This window comes from Erythranthe guttata, chromosome 5, assembly GCF_056151865.1.
Source record: "Erythranthe guttata isolate IM_541 chromosome 5, IM_541, whole genome shotgun sequence".
NCBI lineage: Eukaryota > Viridiplantae > Streptophyta > Magnoliopsida > Lamiales > Phrymaceae > Erythranthe > Erythranthe guttata.
The window spans coordinates 3,820,313-3,841,209 of record NC_142537.1 but is presented as its reverse complement, the minus strand read 5'-3'; the positions used below and the strand labels follow the sequence as shown (position 1 = coordinate 3,841,209).

The 20,897-nt window shown below is 31.9% G+C and overlaps 2 protein-coding genes and 1 pseudogene across 2 annotated transcripts; 2 read left to right on the top strand and 1 right to left on the bottom strand.

Annotated features, from left to right (window-relative positions):
• Nucleotides 1–1,062: 1,062 nt before the first annotated feature.
• LOC105948693 (uncharacterized) lies at nt 1,063–6,155 on the top strand (annotated as a pseudogene).
• A 2,718-nt stretch (nt 6,156–8,873) lies between these two features.
• On the top strand, nt 8,874–10,525 carry LOC105959983 (soluble inorganic pyrophosphatase 1). Its single transcript, XM_088818640.1, has 9 exons — nt 8,874–8,917; nt 9,064–9,209; nt 9,283–9,311; nt 9,411–9,476; nt 9,580–9,687; nt 9,769–9,834; nt 9,917–10,037; nt 10,147–10,228; nt 10,311–10,525. Exons 2-9 carry the CDS (start codon nt 9,071–9,073, stop codon nt 10,351–10,353), a joined length of 654 nt encoding a protein of 217 aa, XP_088674766.1. The 5' UTR covers nt 8,874–8,917; nt 9,064–9,070; the 3' UTR covers nt 10,354–10,525.
• A 102-nt stretch (nt 10,526–10,627) lies between these two features.
• TIM13 (translocase of the inner mitochondrial membrane 13) lies at nt 10,628–12,684 on the bottom strand. Its single transcript, XM_012984204.2, has 2 exons — nt 12,476–12,684; nt 10,628–11,002 (listed from the first exon to the last, which is right to left on the bottom strand). Exons 1-2 carry the CDS (start codon nt 12,587–12,589, stop codon nt 10,856–10,858), a joined length of 261 nt encoding a protein of 86 aa, XP_012839658.2. The 5' UTR covers nt 12,590–12,684; the 3' UTR covers nt 10,628–10,855.
• Nucleotides 12,685–20,897: the final 8,213 nt, after the last annotated feature.

The following is a 20,897-nucleotide window of genomic DNA, read 5'->3' as shown; positions in this document are numbered from 1 at the left end:
CCGCACCGATTAATCGTGAGTCGGTGCCTGGCCGACTCGGACCCAATTACCGCTTTTTACAACCTTGGATATTTTAGGTAAAATTACTTACAGAGTTTCACTATTTTTAATTATTTTTCTTTTGTTAATACAATACAATATTTATTTTTTTAATTACAAAATTATTTTCTAAATTTATATGTTTGTATTTCAAGATTTTGAAGTTGATGGGATGGTGAAAATATGATTACACCAATTACAAATAATGAGACTTCACAAAACAATATACCAGATAAATTGTTTCTTATATTTAGTAGAATCATTTTTTTGCATATTCAATTGTTTAACAGACTTAAATTCAGTATTAATGCATCTGTTTTATTAAAAAGACGCAGTTGATATCGACCAAGAAGCTGAAGATCAGGATTTTGATGAACTCATGCCACTTTCAAATGACGGTATGATATAAAAATGTCTGTACTACATCGTCTATCATTAATTGTTATATTTGTTAATAATATATGTTATTAGAACAGCGGAATATTTGGACATTGGTGATCCAACTTGGGAATGCATTTATTGTGGTGCAATGATGTGGTACGATGAAAGACTACATAAGCACAGAAGTAAAACACAAAACCCAAAATTCTCATTATGTTGTAATCAAGGAATGATTGAACTCCCACTCCCACTGATCACAAATTGTCCCGAAATTCTTAATAATCTTTTCTTTGAGCGTGATGCCAAAAGTAAATATTTCATCGAAAATATTCGAGCATTCAACATGATGTTTTCATTTACATCACTGGGAGGAAAAATTGATTATACAGTAAAATGATGGAAATGCGGCACCAACATTCATTAAGTGCGGTGAAAACTATCACAGAATTGGAAGTTTAGTTCCAACAGAAGGTTCCACGCCAAAATTTGGCTAGTTATATATATTTGACACTCAGAACGAAGTGTTAAATAGGACCCATGTCGTAAGGTACACCATGAAGTCTTTAATCATAAAAGAATAAATTTACTAAATTATTACATTGTATTATATTTTAATGTGTACTATCTTATGTTATTAATAGAATGGAATCAGGCAGCAGCGCATTGCGAGATTCTATTGTTAATGATATCAAAGACATGCTAGATCAATGCAATCCTTACGCACAATCTTATCGGATGGTTAGAGATAGATTTGAAGATGCAAACTTCCATGATTTGAAACTACGACTTATTGGAAAAAGAGGTTTTGATGGAAGAACATATAATCTTCCTACTGCATATGAAGTAGCTGCACTCATAGTTGGTGATTTCGATTCAGCTGATGCCGATCGAGACATTATAGTGGAAACACAGTCTGGTTTATTACAACGTATATCTGCGTTAAGCCTTGCTTATCTTCCATTGCAATATCCTCTATTGTTTCCACGCGGAGAAGATGGCTATAGAGATGATATTTCCCTAAAAGATAACATCACTTCATCGTCCAAGGGAAGACACAAAGTTACAATGAGAGAATTATTTGCATATAGGATTCAACAAAGAAAGAGCGAGCATGGTATTATGTTAAGTTCGAGAAAATTATTCCAACAATTGTTGGTTGATGGTTTTAGCATTATTGAGGCATTCCGTTCGCTATATATCCAAACACATCAGAAACAATTGAGGGTTGAAATGTATAAAAGGCTGTCAGAAGCAATCAGACGAGGAGATTCGGATCCATCAACGACTGGAAAACGTATCATATTGCCTGCATCATTTACTAATGGAGCACGGTATATGATCCAAAATTATCAAGATGCAATGGCGATATGTGGATGGGCTGGGTATCCCGATTTGTTTGTTATATTCACGTGCAACCAAAAATGGATAGAAATAACAAGGATCCCACGAGATCAAAGTTTGAAATCTGAAGATAGACCCGATCTTATTTACCGAGTTTTTAAAATCAAACTCAATCATTTGATCAAGGAGATAAAAGGGGGACAAGTGTTCGGAAAAGTCAAATCAGGCATGTACCAAGTTTTATATGCATCAAATTAAAATCATTAATTCTTTTTTTCAAATTTATTCTATTAAAAAATATTTAAAACTAAAAAGAATTTCCAAAAGGAGTCAAATATTTATGGTGAAATCTTGAGATATATATTTATTATAAATTTGAGATGAACGATCAGTTATGATACTATTTGATGTTTAATTTTTCTTTGGCTCCTTTAGGTAGGGGAAAGGAAAATAGAATAGGGTTAACCTGATTATGGAATTGGATATTCAATAATTTGAATTTTCGTGATGTATGTGAAGGGTTCGTGGATTATTCCTGTTCCGTTTATTTTTTCGATTTCTTTTTTAATTTCCAGTATTTGTTCATGTGCACGCGTTGCAGTAGGGAGTTTCGTCGAAAGGAACTTGCTGATTTATTTATGATTTTTTTTTCTCTGCGGTTTTTGCATTTCAATAAAATTGTATTTGTTTTTTTTTAGTTAGGTAAATCTATTTAATTTTTATTGTCATCTTTTGTAAAACCGTCTGCACATCTCACATTATTTGTTGCCATTTTTTCACTCTACACATGTTCATACTTTCCAAAATTTCTCGACAGTTTTTTGTTCTTTTTATTTCCCTACAGTTTGACAAACATTTAGAGGTCTAAAAAACTCATGTTGTTATTAGATAAAGATACCCTATATTTTCTGAAATTTAAATTTTGATACTGATTTCTGTAATTTAAATAATACAGTCACATGTTCTATATAAGCATTCCCTTATACAAATATACTAATATGATTTATTCTTCTCACTATTATTATTTGGTTTTTGATGCAGTCATCTACACGGTCGAATTTAAAAAACGAGGGTTACCACATGCTCATATTTTAATTTTCTTGCATCCCGATAACAAATGTCAAAATTCAGAAGATATTGACAGAATTATATCTGCTGAAATTCCGGATGAAGATGAAGACCCTATACTTCATAGTTGTGTAAGTTCTCTCATGATTCATGGATCATGTGGTGTAATGAATCCAAATGCTCCCTGCATGCAAATGGAAGGTGTACGAAGCACTTCCCAAAACAATTTAGTGATGTAACAACGCATGATGATGATGGTTATCCATTGTACAGAAGGAAAGACAATGGAAGAGTTATTAAAAAGGGTAAAGATTTTCTTGATAATAGATATGTGGTTCCTCATAATCCATATTTGATGAAAATATATAAGGCACATATCAATGTTGAGTGGTGCAATCAATCGAGATCAATTAAGCACCTCTTCAAATATGTGAACAAAGGTAATGATCGTGTCACTGCGAGTTTTTATCAGGATTCGGCGAACAACAACCCGCAACACCAAGATGAAATAAAGGTATACTACGATTGTAGGTACCTATCACCATGTGAGGCAGTATGGAGGACTTTTTCATTTGATGTTCATTACAGAGAACCGGCTGTTGAACGTTTGCCAATTCACTTGCCTGATGAACAAGTTGTTGTTTTTGCTGATGATGAGCCTATAGAATGAATTATTGACAGGCGCTATATACACCAATCAAAGTTTTTGGCATGGATGATAGCAAACAAAAAATATTCTGAAGCAAAAACACTTATATATGCACAATTTCTTACGAAATTTGTTTGGAAACAACCTCGACATGAGTGGTCTCCACGAAAGAAAGGGTTTGCAGTTGGCAGAATTCATTTTTTACCTCCAGGAAGTGGCGAAATATATTATTTGAGAATCTTACTCAACATAGCTAAAGGTCCGTCTTCTTATGAGGAGTTAAGAACAATCAATAATGTTCCTTATCCTACGTTTAAAGATGTTTGCTATGCTATCGGTTTATTAGATGATGATAAAGAGTATATTGACGGAATTGGAGAAGCAAGTGAATGGGGGACCGGTAACTTTCTAAGAAGAATGTTCACAATTTTACTGTTGTCGAATCAAATTTCTAGACCATAAGTGGTTTGGAATGCAACATGGCATCACTTAAGTGATGATATCTTACACAGACAAAGATCAATACTTCAATTTCAAGGTAACTTTTTTTTTTTCCTTTGTAATAAAAATTACAAAACTTTGCTGTAGCATTGTTTAAAATATTATTTTCAATTTTTGTCAAATTTTGATATCCTATATATTTTTTAAAATATTATTTTCGGTTTTTAATCAGAATGTTTATCTCCTACATATTAGTTTCAACTTCTTATCCAATTTCCTAAATATTATTTTCCATGTTCATCAGATTTTAATATCCTTAATATTATTTTCGATTTTTATCAAATTTTTATCTCATAAATATTATTTTTAATGTTTATCAAATTTTTATCTCCTAAATATTATTTTCATTTTTTATCAAATTTTTAATTATCTCCTAAATATTATTTTAAATATTATTTTCAAATTTTATCAAATTTTATCTCCTAACCATTATTTTAAATATTATTTTCGATTATTATCAATTTTTTAATTTGTTTTTAATTAAAATTACACTTTGTCATTCTAATATATATTTTTTTGTATTACAGAGTTGCATCTTACCGAAGATGAGTTGAAAATTTTGCTCTAGCGGAGATAGAGAATATTTTGAGGAGCAATAGTAGGAGTTTTGGCTGAATTTCCAACAATGCCTTCCCCAGATATGTCTCTGCTGACACAGGTACAAAATAGAATTATCTTTGATGAGCTTAATTATGACAGAGTTGCATTAGCTGCTGAACATTCTAGAGTATTAACATGTCTTGCTGAAGAACAAAGGGCTATCTATGAGTAGGATCCATAACAAACAAGAGGGTCTCTTTTTCTTGTATGGATATGGTGGTACTGGTAAGACATTTGTTTGGAGAACACTCTCAGCAGCTCTAAGATCAAAAGGTGAAATTGTGTTGACGATTGCTTCGAGCGGGATAGCAGCCTTACTCATTTCTGGTGGAAGAACAGACACTCGAGGTTTGCGATCCCATTTAACCTTAATGAAGATTCTACTTGCAACATTGCAGTCGGGACCCCGTTATCTGAGTTAATAATCAAATCTAAACTCATTATTTGGGATGAAGCTCCAATGATGCACAAACATTGTTTTGAGGCTGTAGACAGATCTTTAAAGGATATATTAAGGGACATCGATCCACAGAGAGAATACACACCTTCCGGGGGAAAGTAGTTGTTTTGGACGGTGATTTTAGACAAATACTACCAGTTATACCAAAAGGATCAAGACAACAAGTTGTATCAGCCGCTCTTAATTCCTCATATTTATGGAGTGATTGTGAGGTTTTAACCTTAACTAGAAATATGAGGCTTCGTTCAGGAAATTCGAATTATGAAGAAATAAAGAGCTTCTCTGATTGGGTATTGAGCATAGGCAACGGTACTAATGGTGATCCTAATGATGGTGTCGTGGATATTGAAATTCCTGATGATCTACTAATAAAGTAGTCAAGTAACCCGTTGGCTTCTATTGTAGAAGAAATTTATCCATCATTTCTTACCAAATTGAATGATCATAATTATTTTGAAGAAAGAACGATACTGGCACCGACAAATGAGATCGTTGAAGTTGTAAACGATTACATGTTATCTTTGGTTCCCGATGAAGAGAAAACCTATTTGAATTTTGATAGCCCGTGCACAGCCAATAGCAGTTTTCATACTATTCAAAATGACATTCATACACCGGAATTTTTGAATTCTCTTACATCGTCAGGTATACCAAACCATAAATTGAAACTGAAGAAAGGTGTTCCAATAATGTTGTTGAGAAATATAGATCAGTCATCAGGATTGTGCAATGGCACAAGACTCTCAATTACTCGATTAGGAAATCGTGTTTTGGAAGCCCAAATTATCTCAGGTATTAACATTGGACATAAGGTTTTAATTCCAAGATTGACGTTAACACCATCAGATTAGAGAATTCCTTTCCACTTTCAACGCCGACAGTTTCCTATTTGCCTTTCCTTCGATATGACTATAAACAAAAGTCAGGGACAATCTCTCCAACATGTTGGTGTTTATCTTCCGAAACCCGTTTTTTTCACATGGCCAGCTATACGTTGTTGTTTCAAGGGTTACCAAGTGTAGTGGTTTGAAAATACTTATAACCGACAAAGAAGGCCATACTTCAAATATTACAATTAATATTTTTTACAAAGAAGTATTTCAAAATTTACGGTGAGTATTTACTAATTGCTCAATATTTTGAGGTATAGAGATCGATAGTTAAGTTTATCTATAGTTAAGTTAAGTTGCATCTTAGAGTTTTATTTTTCTCGCTTATTTATTAATTCAAAATTAATAATCACTAACTATGTTGGTGAAATTTGAATTTTTGACGATAGATTAGCATGTTAAACTGAGAGTCGTGATCAGTAGTAGCTTTTTTTTCAAAACATATAAAACTTATATTTTTTGTAATTAAAATATTTATTAATGGTGTTTGAATAAAAAGTTGGACTATATGAATAGTTTGTTTTGCCTTTAAAATAAGTAGCATGTTTGTTATTTTCCCAATATGTATGATCTCCTTCGTTTGTTGTTAATCTTTAGAAGAGTAGCAGGATTGAATAAATAATGTATTGTTTTCTATTTACAGTGGCAAATAGGAAATCAGTTGTTGACGACCCTATCATGAAAATCCACTGCTATCATCAAGCAAGGTATAATAGTTTTTAACTTTATTGTTGTTAATCTTTAGTTTCCTTGCAATTAGATATAAAACTTGCTATCTTGGCTTTATCTGAGGTCAACATAATGTATGTGCTTTAGTATTTCAAATTATTTGTGTTGTGATATTAATCATAAGTTTGGTAAGAACTATTATGTCTCTTGATTGTGGTTATTAAGTATCTAAGTGTATTACTATGTATATCATATATGCAGTTGTATGAACACTCAATGCAATACATTGTGATGGTAGTCAATTGGTGTAAGGGATGCAGTAAATAGTTTCTATGGTTGGACTTGCAATCATGGCATTTTTGTTCCTGCACGAGCTGACATATTATATTTCGATACACTGTACATCAGGTTCGTTTTGTTCGTTTACATAGTTTTTTTTTATTCTTACAGTAGCTTGTCATTATGGTTCTTAATATGGGATATAAAAACTTGGCAGATGTCAGTTGATTTAAAACGTGGAGAAACGCTTCCAATCCATATAAATATTACCTTCCCCTCTTTGCCTTGTGATGGTTAGTCTTTTTAACCTCTGTTTTTCATTATCTTTTCCTATACCACTCCTTCAGTCAAATCATTGGTTTGATGTGCTTCAGTGAAACTCTTATCTTCCTAGTGTAGTCACATTTTCCACGTCTTATTTTACTATGTGTGAATCTTTTCAGTTCTAAGCGTCGATGCAATATAATTGCTATGTCGGGGAAGCATGAAGTTGATCTTGACAAAAATATATGGAAGGTTAGGAGAAGGGCTTAGTTACGATGCAAGATGCAGAGATAGCCTTTTCCGATGATATGTTGTCGAAAAAATTTGCTTATTTTTTATTTTTTGTTTTGTGTAGTAAGTATACTTAGTTTACTATGTTCCGCTAATGAATTATTAATGAATGATTGTGATAAAATTTTCATCATACAAATACATCAAATGTTTGTGTATATATTTACAACATCAAAACATGCAATTTGTTGTCCCGTGCATCGCACGGGTACAATTACTAGTATTTATAAAACTTAAATACTCTAATGGATATTGATTCATATTTTAGGTATAAAAATAAATAATTAAGACATTATAAATTTATTATTTAGGGGCCCCAAAGTTAAGAAAATTGTAAAAATATTTATTGATATTTATTTTAAATCTATACTGATGTTCCAAAATATTATATATAATAAATTTTACAACATAAGTATTAATATATAAAGTGTATATAAAATAATTTGGGGGCCCCAAATTTTCGTAAAAATCCGGGGGCCCTAGGCGACCGCCTACTTCGCCTCCCCTCAGAACCGGCCCTGTCTACACGGATGATGTATGTGCATCGGTGAACTCCATTATTGTACAATTTTTTTATACAATATTTTGTATACAATTTCTTTTATATTTCTCCATGATAAATTTATATAGATTTAAGATTGTTAGCCTGGGTTTGGCAGCAATTGTCCATGTGGTGGAGGCCCGGGTATGGGCGGCCCACAATCGAATGCCGTATGCGCTTGTGTGTGTTGAATGCACTATAAGGCTAGGGTTTGCGCCTTTCCTAAGACCAATTGGTTGTAGTACAACTGGTAGCGCCTGAGGTCCTACAGAGAAGTATTATGGGCCAAGCCCTCCAACCCATCTAGAAGTATTATGGGCCAAGCCCCCCAACCCCATCTATGCTGACGAAATTCCTCATCCTCGATCGACAAGGGGTAGGGGTGAGAAAAAAAATTGAGAAACCGAAAACCGAAAAAATCGAGTCGATATGCACCGTCCCGACTTAAAACTGCATATACGGTAATTTTTTTTTTGAAAAAACCAAATATATTGGTTTGTGTATGGAGAATAAAAAAAATTACCGAAGCGAACCGATTCATACAAAACGGCATTTTTTTGATATATAGTGTAAATATTCACCTTTTTTCCCTAACGCGCCTCTGTCCTTCGAACGCCTCCATGTGACAAGTTTTTTATTAGTTTATTTTGGCATGTGACATGTTCTTTATTAGTTAATTTTGGGTTGTTATTTGTTAAATTTTCAAATAAATTTAATGCAAGTCCAAATTCACTGTTAATCAAATATCGGTTTTATGTCGAACCGATACATGAAACCAACCGGACCAGATTATTATTGAAAACCAAGACCCGAAATTTATTCTTAATGGTTACACGTGGCGTTGACCAATCAAATTACTGGTCTATATATATAAATCCCTCAAAACTATTTCATCTTACCACCTTCATACATCTTCTTGTTTTTTCTTTTCTTTTTTTCTACAGGTACCACTATTTTCTCAATAACTCAATCACTTTTTATAATTACTAATTTATCATTTGATTTATAATAAGCATGCATTTTGTTATTTATTATTATAATTGAGGAGGTTTTTGTTTGTTAATTAATTACTTTTATTTATTTGATCCAGGAGCAAAATGAGTGAGGAGAACAAAGCAGATTCGATGATGTCGTCGCCAACGAAGAGCGGTAGCGCTCCGCGGTTGAACGAGAGAATCCTCTCGTCTTTATCGAGGAGAGCTGTTGCTGCCCATTCTTGGCATGATCTTGAGATTGGTAATTACTTAATTAATCACAATTATCATCACTAATCCAATTATTATAAATCATGCATGTGTGTTTCTTGCAGGACCTGGAGCTCCGCAAATTATTAACGTTGTACGTTGTACTCTTTTTTTTCGTCATACGAATCAATCATAAATTAATAATATACAATAATTCAAAAAAAAATGCAATTATTATAATTCATTCTTTCAGGTGATTGAGATACCGAAAGGGAGCAAAGTGAAATACGAACTTGACAAGAAAACCGGTCTCATCAAGGTATGATATATATATATATATATTGTATAGATAATTGTATACTGTGATCTGATCTTTAAGGTTAAAATATATAAAAATAAATAATAATTATATGATCTGCCAGGTGGATCGTATATTGTATTCATCGGTCGTATATCCTCACAACTACGGCTTCATTCCTCGATCCCTTTGTGAAGACAACGACCCTATGGACGTTTTAGTCATCATGCAGGTATATGAAATTAATCAATTTTATAAATAAAAAAAGTTGTTATAATTAATTATGATGTAACAAAATTTGCCTTTCAAACAGGAACCTGTAGTTCCGGGCTGTTTTCTTCGAGCCAGGGCGATAGGTCTCATGCCAATGATCGATCAGGTAATTAATCATTAATTTATTACTGAGTTACTAAATCAAAATGAAATTAATCATCATTGCATAATCTTGAATATATGTTCAGGGAGAAAAAGATGACAAGATAATTGCGGTATGTGCAGACGACCCAGAGTACCGCCACTACACTGATATCAGCCAGCTCCCGCCTCATCGTCTCACTGAAATCCGACGCTTCTTTGAAGATTGTATCCTTTTAACTAAACCACTTTATTTATTCTTTGACTTTTTTTTTCCCTATATCAGTCAATATACTTTTTTTTTTCGATTTTTTGATTTTCTGAACGAGTATTTTAGATAAGAAGAACGAGAACAAAGAGGTGGCGGTGGACGACTTTTTACCTTCGTCGACAGCCTTGGAAGCAATCCAATACTCCATGTAACTTTCTTGAATTTCCCCTTTGCATTGTAAATAATTATCTGTGATAAATAGAACCCTAATTCTGTAAATTGTTGTACAGGGACCTCTATGCTGAGTACATCTTGCACAGTTTGAGAAAGTAAATACAGGCTGCCCCATTTTGGTCATTTTATCATACAACATCTGTGTTGTGAAATTCTTTTTATTTTTTATTTTAATCTTTTATTAGCTATTTATTTTGAAAGCTTATACCTAAAACAGAAATTGGCATTTTTCTTTTATTCATTTGATTGAATTAATTGACTTTTTTCACCTGTTTCAAACGCTACAATATCGAAAACAAAATCACAAAATGGAACTTTTAATCCATCATCAGAAGAGAAGTGTACAACTATTTGAGAGAACGGAATTCGAGTTTCAAGGGATATGTTGCCATCGGAGCACAAAATAAATAACATTAAAGTAAAATTATTCGGCATAGTGTCAATACAGCGAATGCTGCAATTTCCAATAATTTCTGAATATGGCTCTTAATTCGGAGTTTAATAAATAGAAAGCATACGGAACGAAAATGTGAAGAATAATACTCATACTTCAATTATGCACTGGCGATGAAACTAAACAAAAAGGGGAGGTAATAAGTCTTCAGCGCTGGTTAAAGAGGGCTCTGCCAATAATACCAGTGGCCTCGATGTAGCGCTCGATGCACCTCGATATGCAACTGCTTTCGCTCCCACTCAGACTGCTCCCAGGTTTTGTGATGCACTTCTCAAAGCACTTTCCTCGTACAGTCTGCAATTACATTTATTATTACAGGGCGCATGTAATAAGTACATTATATCAAGAATATAATATTAAAATGCACATAGAAGATATTTAGTTTATAATTGTCACCCTACAATTTTATTCCAAACAGAGCCCCGAAAAGAAATTAATGATCAAGTCTAGAATCGAGACATAGTGATAAAATAAAATAATAGAACTATGTTATGGATCAAACGAATTTGACAAAATGACGTTAACATCATGTTAGTTTGACAATGATCGTGTATAGCTCGAACATAATTTCTTAATATAGTTTTAGAAGTTGCCGAAGACAGATTTAAGTAATCATGAAACCTAAATTGGTTTGTGACCAAAGTATACTCTGAATTCGTCTGCAAATGATTATATTACAAAATTTGGATCTCAAGGCACTTAATATTTCACCATCCATTGCCCCCCCGTCAAATCTCATAGAAAAGCTAGCTACCTCTTCACGCATTGTTTTCGACCAAAACAAGCAATAATATTGAAAGCATTTCTGCTCCGTACCTTTATACGCTCTCTTAACATCATTACCAAAATAAAAAATAATAATCTAAGTAGATGGCCGAAAAACTCAAGGCTCATTGAATTTATTCACATCCCTTTGACTTTCCGCAGTCGGCTCTAATAAAACAAAGACGACAACTAGATATTGAATCCATTCAGCTACATTATTCGTATTACAATACGATGAACAATGACCTAAAATCTCGTATGATATTTAATGTTACTTGTTTTTATGAAGATTGATTGAACTCACACTCTATTTCTATTCCTACATGTTTAAACTGTGATATCTAAACAAACCAATCACAGTTATAGCTTAGTCAGTCGAAAAATCTCCTTAAAGCAGAGTATATTTCAATAACTTGCTTTAAATCGAAGAGCTACTTTTTGCAGAGTTACCAACCAAGAGAGAATTGATGGTTTTACAAACATTAAAGCACCTTTCAGTAGACCCGTAACTTTCTTTAAATCGGGGACTTGCCTTGTCCAAACTCATTTGGAACTAATTCATGGTTAGGTGCAAACAAAATTTTAGGTATTCGCCCAAGGGGGAAAAATAGGAATTAACTTCAATAGAGATTAGATTTACGAAAAAAGTCGCTTCCCATTTGCACATGAAAACCACAAAACCAAAATCAAACATGAAATACAGCCCTGTTTCCATATTCGAAAAAAACAAATATCACAAAGGCAGAGAGGCGGTGGTTAGTTCATCAGTGCAACGCCGATTTCATAATTTCTAATCTGAATCTGCCTTCGAGATAAACTAAATTCCATAAACCGGTCAAAATCCCCAAACAAATTAGGGTAAAATCTGACAAATACCAACCGATTTAAAGAACATATTCCATTTTGCTCAAAGTATATGACCATTTACCGACGAATATTACAACACAATATTCAGATACAAGAGGCGAGAATAATTTATAAAGAACAGAAATTGATTGATACCTCGAGAAATTCTTCGGCATAAGCTTGAGCGAGCTGAAGCTTGAGCTGATCCATCAAATCGTCCTGGGAGAATTTCGGTGAAGATCCGCTTGATGGTGACGAGAATGAATCCATCTTAATTTTCCCCTCTTTTTTTTCTCTTCCCCAAAACTATAAACCCTAATTCAATGTGTGCCGCTGCCCCTCTGCTAATTCGTCTCTAAAACCCTTGCCTTGTTAGTTACTCTCTTCTCGACCACCGCCTTCATTTATTTTCACTCAAGTTATTATTATTTTATTAATGTTTTTTTCTTTTTCGCCCTATTTTTTTAATTATAATTTTTCCCTATAGGTATATGATTATAAAAAATAAAATAAATCAATTAATTAAAGGCCACATTTGCTAATGAGGATCAATTTTTTTTCAAATAGTTCGAACATAGTTCTTATTTACCCAAAGTTCAAACAACCCGTCAATAACAAGAGTAAATATCTTGTTGCTTAAATTTCATCACTCAAACCCTAATTTTACTTCAATTTCATTTTTCTTCTGCAATGTTGTTGCTAATATTATTGTGTTAAACGGTCAACGTATCAGCATCGAAGATTTGAAGGTAATTTGTATCCCCAAGTACTTATATTTTGATTATTTCATGTTTGTTTCTTCAATTACATATTAAAAAATCCTAAAAATAGTATTGTAGGTCTTTCTTTTCGAACATACGTTGCGCTGCTTCCACACCCAAAATAGGAGTCCAACACTAATCTTCACTCGCATCTTTAGCGTGACAACCATTTGTCGACACTCGTTCTGGGCGTGAAATTGAGAAATGGACCACTGATTGAGGCGTGAAACAAGGGTATCCACAACCAGTTTGGGCGTCGCCACCTCGGCTTCACACCTAAACTAGGCCCGCTTTAAAAAAAAAATTTTATTATGTGTTTAGTTGTCATAGACTCATAATCTAGTCTATTTTAATTTGAAAAAAATCGATAAATATTAAAGATCAAGTTAATAGTAGATATTATTGTAAACATATAAAGAGCATATACTTGTCATTTCTTTTTTTGGACCCTTCTCGATTTTGATTGGCTTATAAAGCCCAACAAAACCAATCAATTAAAATGAGGCCCAGTCCAATTTCCAGTTATTTTACATCAAAGATTCATTCACAGTGTTCAATTAATATTTTTCCCTTTTCATTTTTTCTTCTTTTCATTTTTTTTTTTCAAGCCCTAGAAATGTTTTGCTCTAATTAAAATGTGTTTGAACATGCATTTCAAAAATAATAATGTAGGCCAAATGATGTATTTTACCAAGTGCAGGTTCTACAAAACGACCGAACTTCGGAATTCAGAGCTCCAAATTAACACGACTATGGTCTTTAATAAAACATTAATCCCGGGTCGGGTTTTCTCCATGCATATGTGATGCAGATGAGTCTTTAAGTGCATCAAGACGGAGGCATGGACCAAATCATATACATTAAGACAATAGTGATATATATTCTTAATTACATGAAAAGACACAACATCGCCACTACACGTGTGTGATCAAAGTGAGAAATAAAGACCTATCACACCAAATTAAAATTAAACTTATAATCGTGCAAAATTAGCATTTGCTTTTGTTTCTTTTAAAGTTAGTTATTTTAAACTATAGTTTTAAATGCACCTATGTAACTGTTCTAGTTAATTTTCCAGCAACAAAACATCCCACTTATCAACTTAATTCATAATTAGAAACTTCTGCTTTTAAATAAACTTTTGTAAATCTGATAGCATATTTTTGTCGATAATAATAAAATTAAAAAAAAAAAGAATTGGTACAAGTAGTGACCAAATATTATAGTATGTGGGTGTAGGTGGGCGGTGTGATAATATATATAAGGGAATTTGGCGGTAGCGGGTGAGCGTGGTCCAACGCCTACAAAGCCTACACCCAATTTCAATCAACTTGCAATTTCTAACATTGCCCATATTTAGAGTATCTATGCTATTTCACTTTGCTTTTTGTTTTTGTTTTCCTTCAAAAACTAATTTATCCAATTTTTCTTTTTTATTTAAATTCCATCTATTCAAATATAATATTTTCTTTACCCCAAGTATTCGAAGTTTGTATGATTAAATATTGAGATTGAACGATTAATTATCAGGCCGTGTATATTTTTCGTAGTTCTTCATATTAGGCAGGTTCTTGGTTATTTTATGTTGGCCAATGATGGGATGGTCATAGTTTGTTTGGGTCTGTTCGGAGTTGTCCGTTTGGCGCATGGTGCCACATTTTTTGCAGTCGTTATACTTGTTTCGCTCATCTTTAGTGCAACTATAAGTGACATCGGCTGTTGTGGTGAAGACAACCGACTCTCTCGATTTACCCAAGCATTATGTGATCCTTCCCATTCCTCTCTCTTCTCATTAGTTTCGGCTGCATGTTTTGTCCGTATTATTCTATTTTTGACAGGCTTTCATTTTTGGTAGCTGCTATTTTTAGCAATTTTTTGGATCGTAGCATATTATTTGAAACTCTTTATGTATGTATTCATTAATTTTTTATCTATAGACATGTTAGGGTTCCAGTCCAACCTCCACCCTCGTCGGATGATCGTTCTTCTAAAGAGAAAGAACAAAAATTATTATGTGTACACCTTAAATTCCAACATTGAAAGATATATTATATATTTGCTTCATTTTGGTATTTATATTCCTACTATTAACACTTTTATTTGAGTTTCATGCTGATCGATTCTTGTCATAGATAAATTATAATTTTCTAAATCTTCATAAACTAAACAAGCTATATGATTCAAAAATCTTAATTGTATAACCAAAAATTTTTGAAATTTGAAATGAAAAATATTATTTCAAAATTATAACTATCTGCGAAATCAGAAATTTCGTTCCAATTTACACCATATATTGTGACGATGGTTTAACACACCCCAATCGCATTTGGTGGTATAACATGGTAAGATGCAAATGACTTGAATCCCATCCCTAAGTCCTTGATTAATTAACAACATGTAGTAATTAATTATTAATTAATTAACAAAAAAATTAATTATATTTAGTTGTGATAAGACTAACGACCATGGGCTGGATCTTAGCTTGATGGCTCAAGGCAAGTTGGAGATTGGCCCTTATGGATGCAAGAGCTTCACTTGTCTTAATCACATGTTATCAGAATTTAATTGGTGAGGATAATCTTGTTTTATTCACTAAACATTATACTAATCACCCCGCTACCCAATCAAGAATAAATGGATTTTAATTTCATTTTGCCATTAATTAATTACATGCTGATCACTTTGTTAATTAATGCACGTGCTTACGTCACTTCACTCAGATTTGATGACGTCTCAGGGCATCTTTACCATTGACTAATTCATTTTCTTAATACATTTAATTATATATAGTGAAGACAACTATAATAAAATTTAGGGTTTTGAGATTGATTTATGTTATTATATTTATATATACCCTCCTGAAGCATGCTATTCTATTGTGTACTAGCTCCTTGCACTATAAAATATTAGATATAAATTCAAATTTATATTATTTATAAAAAAAAATTAATATAGAGACCTCTGATTTTTGTTTGATAGTCACTTGAAGATGAGTTGATGAATTTTTTTGAAACATAAATATAAAATAATTACTAGTCCAAATTCAACAAGGACATGCTTTTAGTTTAAATTTAATTTAAAGGGTAAATTACGGATACCCTTGAGGTAAGATTAAACGATTTACACATCCTTGTGGTACTGGTAATTACTAATATCCTTCTAAAACTAACAATCTGTTACAAATACCGAATGAATGAATTGTCTAAATTATCATTTTTTTATCAAACAACAACTAATTGTGGATAAATTACGGGTAACCCTCCGAGGTAAGACACAATATTAAATTTACCCATTGGGGGCAGATTTGGAAATTTAGAACGAATATTCTATAAAATATTTAAGATTCCATCATAACTCTGTAAGGTTGTAGTTGGGAAACCGAAAAATAACTTAAGGGGTTATTTATAATTATCGATACTACAAGGGCTTGTAAGTTGTTTAGTCTTACCTCAAAGGGGTGCTCGTAATTTACCATAACAGTGTGCCTCACTAGAGGGTGATCAATCGGGCCTAAACTAGACGAAACCGGCATTTCGTTTGAATTTTATGTTGTAAAATAGTATTAATAGATATCATATTAAATGTCATCTATACAGATTATATATGTGCATTAATTACTAATATTGTAGTTAATTTAATGAAATGGCAATAATTTTATTTTACAACCAAATTATTTGAAACCATCTATGCAGTAATGTTTCAATAAGTAATTATAGACAAACTAGGCATGTGTTAGACTTTATTTCATTTTTCCTCAATCTTTATGAATTTCGACTCAAGCTGGCCTATGAACTAGCTAGAAGCTATTTTTTTCATAAGTGTTGTTTTATATAATATATATTCACATTAACTAATTTACCCTTTATTTAATTTCTTTTCGCATTCTCTGATTTAATTAAATATCAAATAATTTCATTTAATTCACTTAATTAATAAGCGCATCTAATGAACATTATGACCCGAGAGATAACAAGATATGAAGCTAGCTAGCTAGACCATTAGTTAGTGAAATACAGTAAAAACTCGATAAATTAATAACCTCGTTTAATTAATAAAATTTGGTCGATCCGAACTGTATTAATTATCATATTTTCAAATTGCCCTAAATATCTAAACCAGTTGTTATAAGCCGCATGATTTCAGCAGAGAATACTAATAGGGAATCACATGGCAATTGGCATTAACTTTTCTCCTCTAACCAATTTCTTCACATTTTTTCCATTTGTGTTTGTTCTTTTCTATGAAAACTTTGATTTACTTATCATGATACAGATTCATTCATTTAATTATATTTATTAAAAAAATATATTAGATTGATGCACAATCTATGAAATTATACTTATAAATAGCCTCGTAAGCCTCCAAAGCCGGCTCGACAAAAGTTCGAGTTCAAGTTCAAAAAATATAAACTCGAGCTCATGAGTTTGAACTTTCTGACGATCCTCCTCTTGCACCTTTATTTATATGTATTTTTTTATATATGTGATGTTGTTAATAGTACTTACAACTAAAAAAATAAACTTGTTTAAATATTTTTAAAATTAGTTTAATTTGACTAGATAATAATACTTGGAATTCATTATACCTAATATGATTTATTATAAATATATAATAAAATATTATAATATTACTTCAAATTTAAAAATCAAAATTGTTTAGATGTTGAAAAGCTCGTAAGACGTCTCGTGGGCCTTAGTAGTGAGCATGGGTCTTAAAAAATTAGGGTCAAGCGAGCTAGATTCTAGTGAACTCGGCTCGAGCTCATAGATATTCACTTCAGCTCGAACGGGATCGACTCGAATTCGGTTCAAATTCGATTTACAAACACCTCTAAGAAAAAGTGTTGGCACATTTGCATCTTTTATAATTTGGCTTTAGTTTCGTCATATTCCTATTTTGTAAAATTAAAAATAAGATTTATTCATTAAAAAAAAAACAAAGAAAAAAAAAAAAAAAGAACATTTGCATATTTTTGAATTTGGCTTTATTCAGATATTGTACTTACTATATTATTCATTTGTACTCGCACCAAAGGCGAAATCTCTTGCCCCCAGGATCTCCATCATCTGACTCAACAAGTATTTGAAGGAGAAATGTAAATTATGGTGACTCAACGTCATGTTAGGATAGAAGACCTGGACCTGGTGCCCAGAAAAAAGAACCAATCCACATTGAAGTTGAAATTCATACGTTGCAGATGCCAGTACTCAATCCTAGAATCCTGCATTTATTCTCGCTTCTCTTAGGATGTGTTTGTATTGAAGAATTTGAAAGAAATTTAAACTCTAAACGTGCAAGATTTTTAAATGATGCCAAATAGAAAGAAACTTAAAATATCACTATAATTGCTAAAAACGAGGATTACATATTTGAAATTTCTTGTCAAATGACTAATCCAAACAAGATTAATGATTTGATATTATGAATTTAAATTTCACACTCAAATCCTTTGATCAAAATGCACCTAATTAAATTAATCTATATTACTATGTCCTCCTTCGTGGATTGTGGTCAACGAGGTTTATTTGATGGTCTAAGGCTGCGAATTCGGAAATCGGACGGAATTGATCGAAAATAATTTTTTTCAAAATTTTTTTAAATTTTTTCGGAAGTGAAAAATGGGTTCCAATTTCCGTTCCAAAAAAATTGAAATGCAAAAAGTTCATTCTGATTTCGGAATGTCTCGGAATTCGATTCCAAATTCGAATACTTACAGTTACGGATCGGAATTGCCGGGGAAGTGTCAGGATTCGAAAATTTCATTCCGATTTTCACCCCTAGGATCAATCAATGAGGAATAAAATATTGTATTTCATAAAAATAAAACACATATTTGTTGTAATATTTCAATTATCAAAACTAACTAAAAATCTTTCGTTTATGCCAAAATTCTAAAAATAGTTGGGCAGAAACAAGTTGAATACTTAATCCTGCACAAATCAATCACATTCAATGAACCTTAATAAAGCCACGTTTGCTATGCTTGATTTAGTATGATAGATATATACTCAAATCAAATCCAATAATTAATATTAATATACTTCATTATCGAAAATCTCTCTAAATAATGTTTGATAGAAATCTCTCTAAATAATGTTTGATAGTGAATCAAACATATAATTGACTTGATGTGGATAACTTAAACTTAATTTTCCCAATATTAACATCGATTCTTGCTACCAACGATTGATAGGTCGAGCTTGTCACACATGGTTAGCTTAGTGTGGTTTACGTTTCACGTATGGTTTGTAAGTTATTATACGAGAGTGTAAGTTTATGCAATACACATATATGGTTGGTTGCACATTCCTTCAATACCCAGAAAAAACAACACATTGAAATTAATTAATTATTGAATTACAATAATGTTATGATTTTATATTATAAATAAGGTCAAAATTAATAAAGAGGACATTCAATAGTTGAATACCATACTAGACTGATCTATGAGATGGTATACATATTTGGTGAAAAGCATCGGGTGGTTTTGCACCGTATATCTAATAATAATCGCACACGAAATACACATATACATGAGTATTTGTGTTATTATGTGCTGGTGCAAGATCATCCGATATTCACTGAGTATAGCATCTACAAAACCTACTAGTCCGGGGCAACCTATTGAACTAAAGTTTCTTTATTAATTTTCTTTTTTATTTTATTTTTTGTTTTGGACCACTTGAGGCATGTGATTGGATTTAGCTGAATTTGGAGGGGGTCCAAATTTTGTCTATTAAATTATTTTACTTTTTTAAATTAGGAATGTAATGATTGGAGGGTAAGGTGGCTGAATCTATTGCCTGATTTCTAAAATCATAGCATACACTATGGCAATGAGTTTAATGTGAATAATAGGAGTATTTGGTTGGATATTATTAAAAAATAATAATAATTTATGAGATATGTTAGATTCTATATTTGAAATAATTATAGATTGTTTAGTGAAAATGATAAAGATAGGTTAATTAATATAAGATCCAAAATGAAACATTAGGACAAAATCTTGGCGCAATCTCACCGACTTTCCTACGCTAAAACGAAACTTAAGAAATAGAAGCAATTGACCGAGGGCATGAATTACTCGAATATAACTTATATGAGATTTTATGTGGTTTAGTTTAAGTGTTTATATATTGCCTAACCATATCAAAAAAATATCACATACATATTTCATTAGTAGTATTATATATATAACTATCGTTTCTCTCCGTGCAATGCACGTGATGATAGCATTTCAAAATTGAAAAAAAAAAACAATTAGTTAAATAGGGTTAATTAGGTTAACGAGTGTACACCGAGAAGATAGAAAACGGAGCCGTTCTCTCGGATAACAAAGAAACTAGAATTTTAGTAGAGAGAAATAAGAATTAATTTTTTTTTACAAAAATGCCATCAGGATTGTTGCGCGTTTCTAAGACACGCACTACACACACATACACATATATATATATATATATATATATATATATATAAAATATATATATATTGAATGGAAGAAAAAAATGCTAACAAATGTTTTTTTTATATATTTTTTTATTATAATTTAGTGTTATAAAAAGTCAAGTACACTGAGTTATCATGACTAGAAAAGTATACACATCCATATATTTTATATGTATAGAAGAGATATTTGACCTAATGTCAACTTCACCTGTAGTATAAATTTGACCCGAAAATAAAGTGACAATGGAAGATCAAACATGTATTATGTGAAGTAGATGAAATCTAATTGTCACTAATAAACTATAGGGGAGTTAGGAGTGCTATTTAATTTAAATTTGTAATAATTAAAAAAAAAATGAATTGACAAAAAT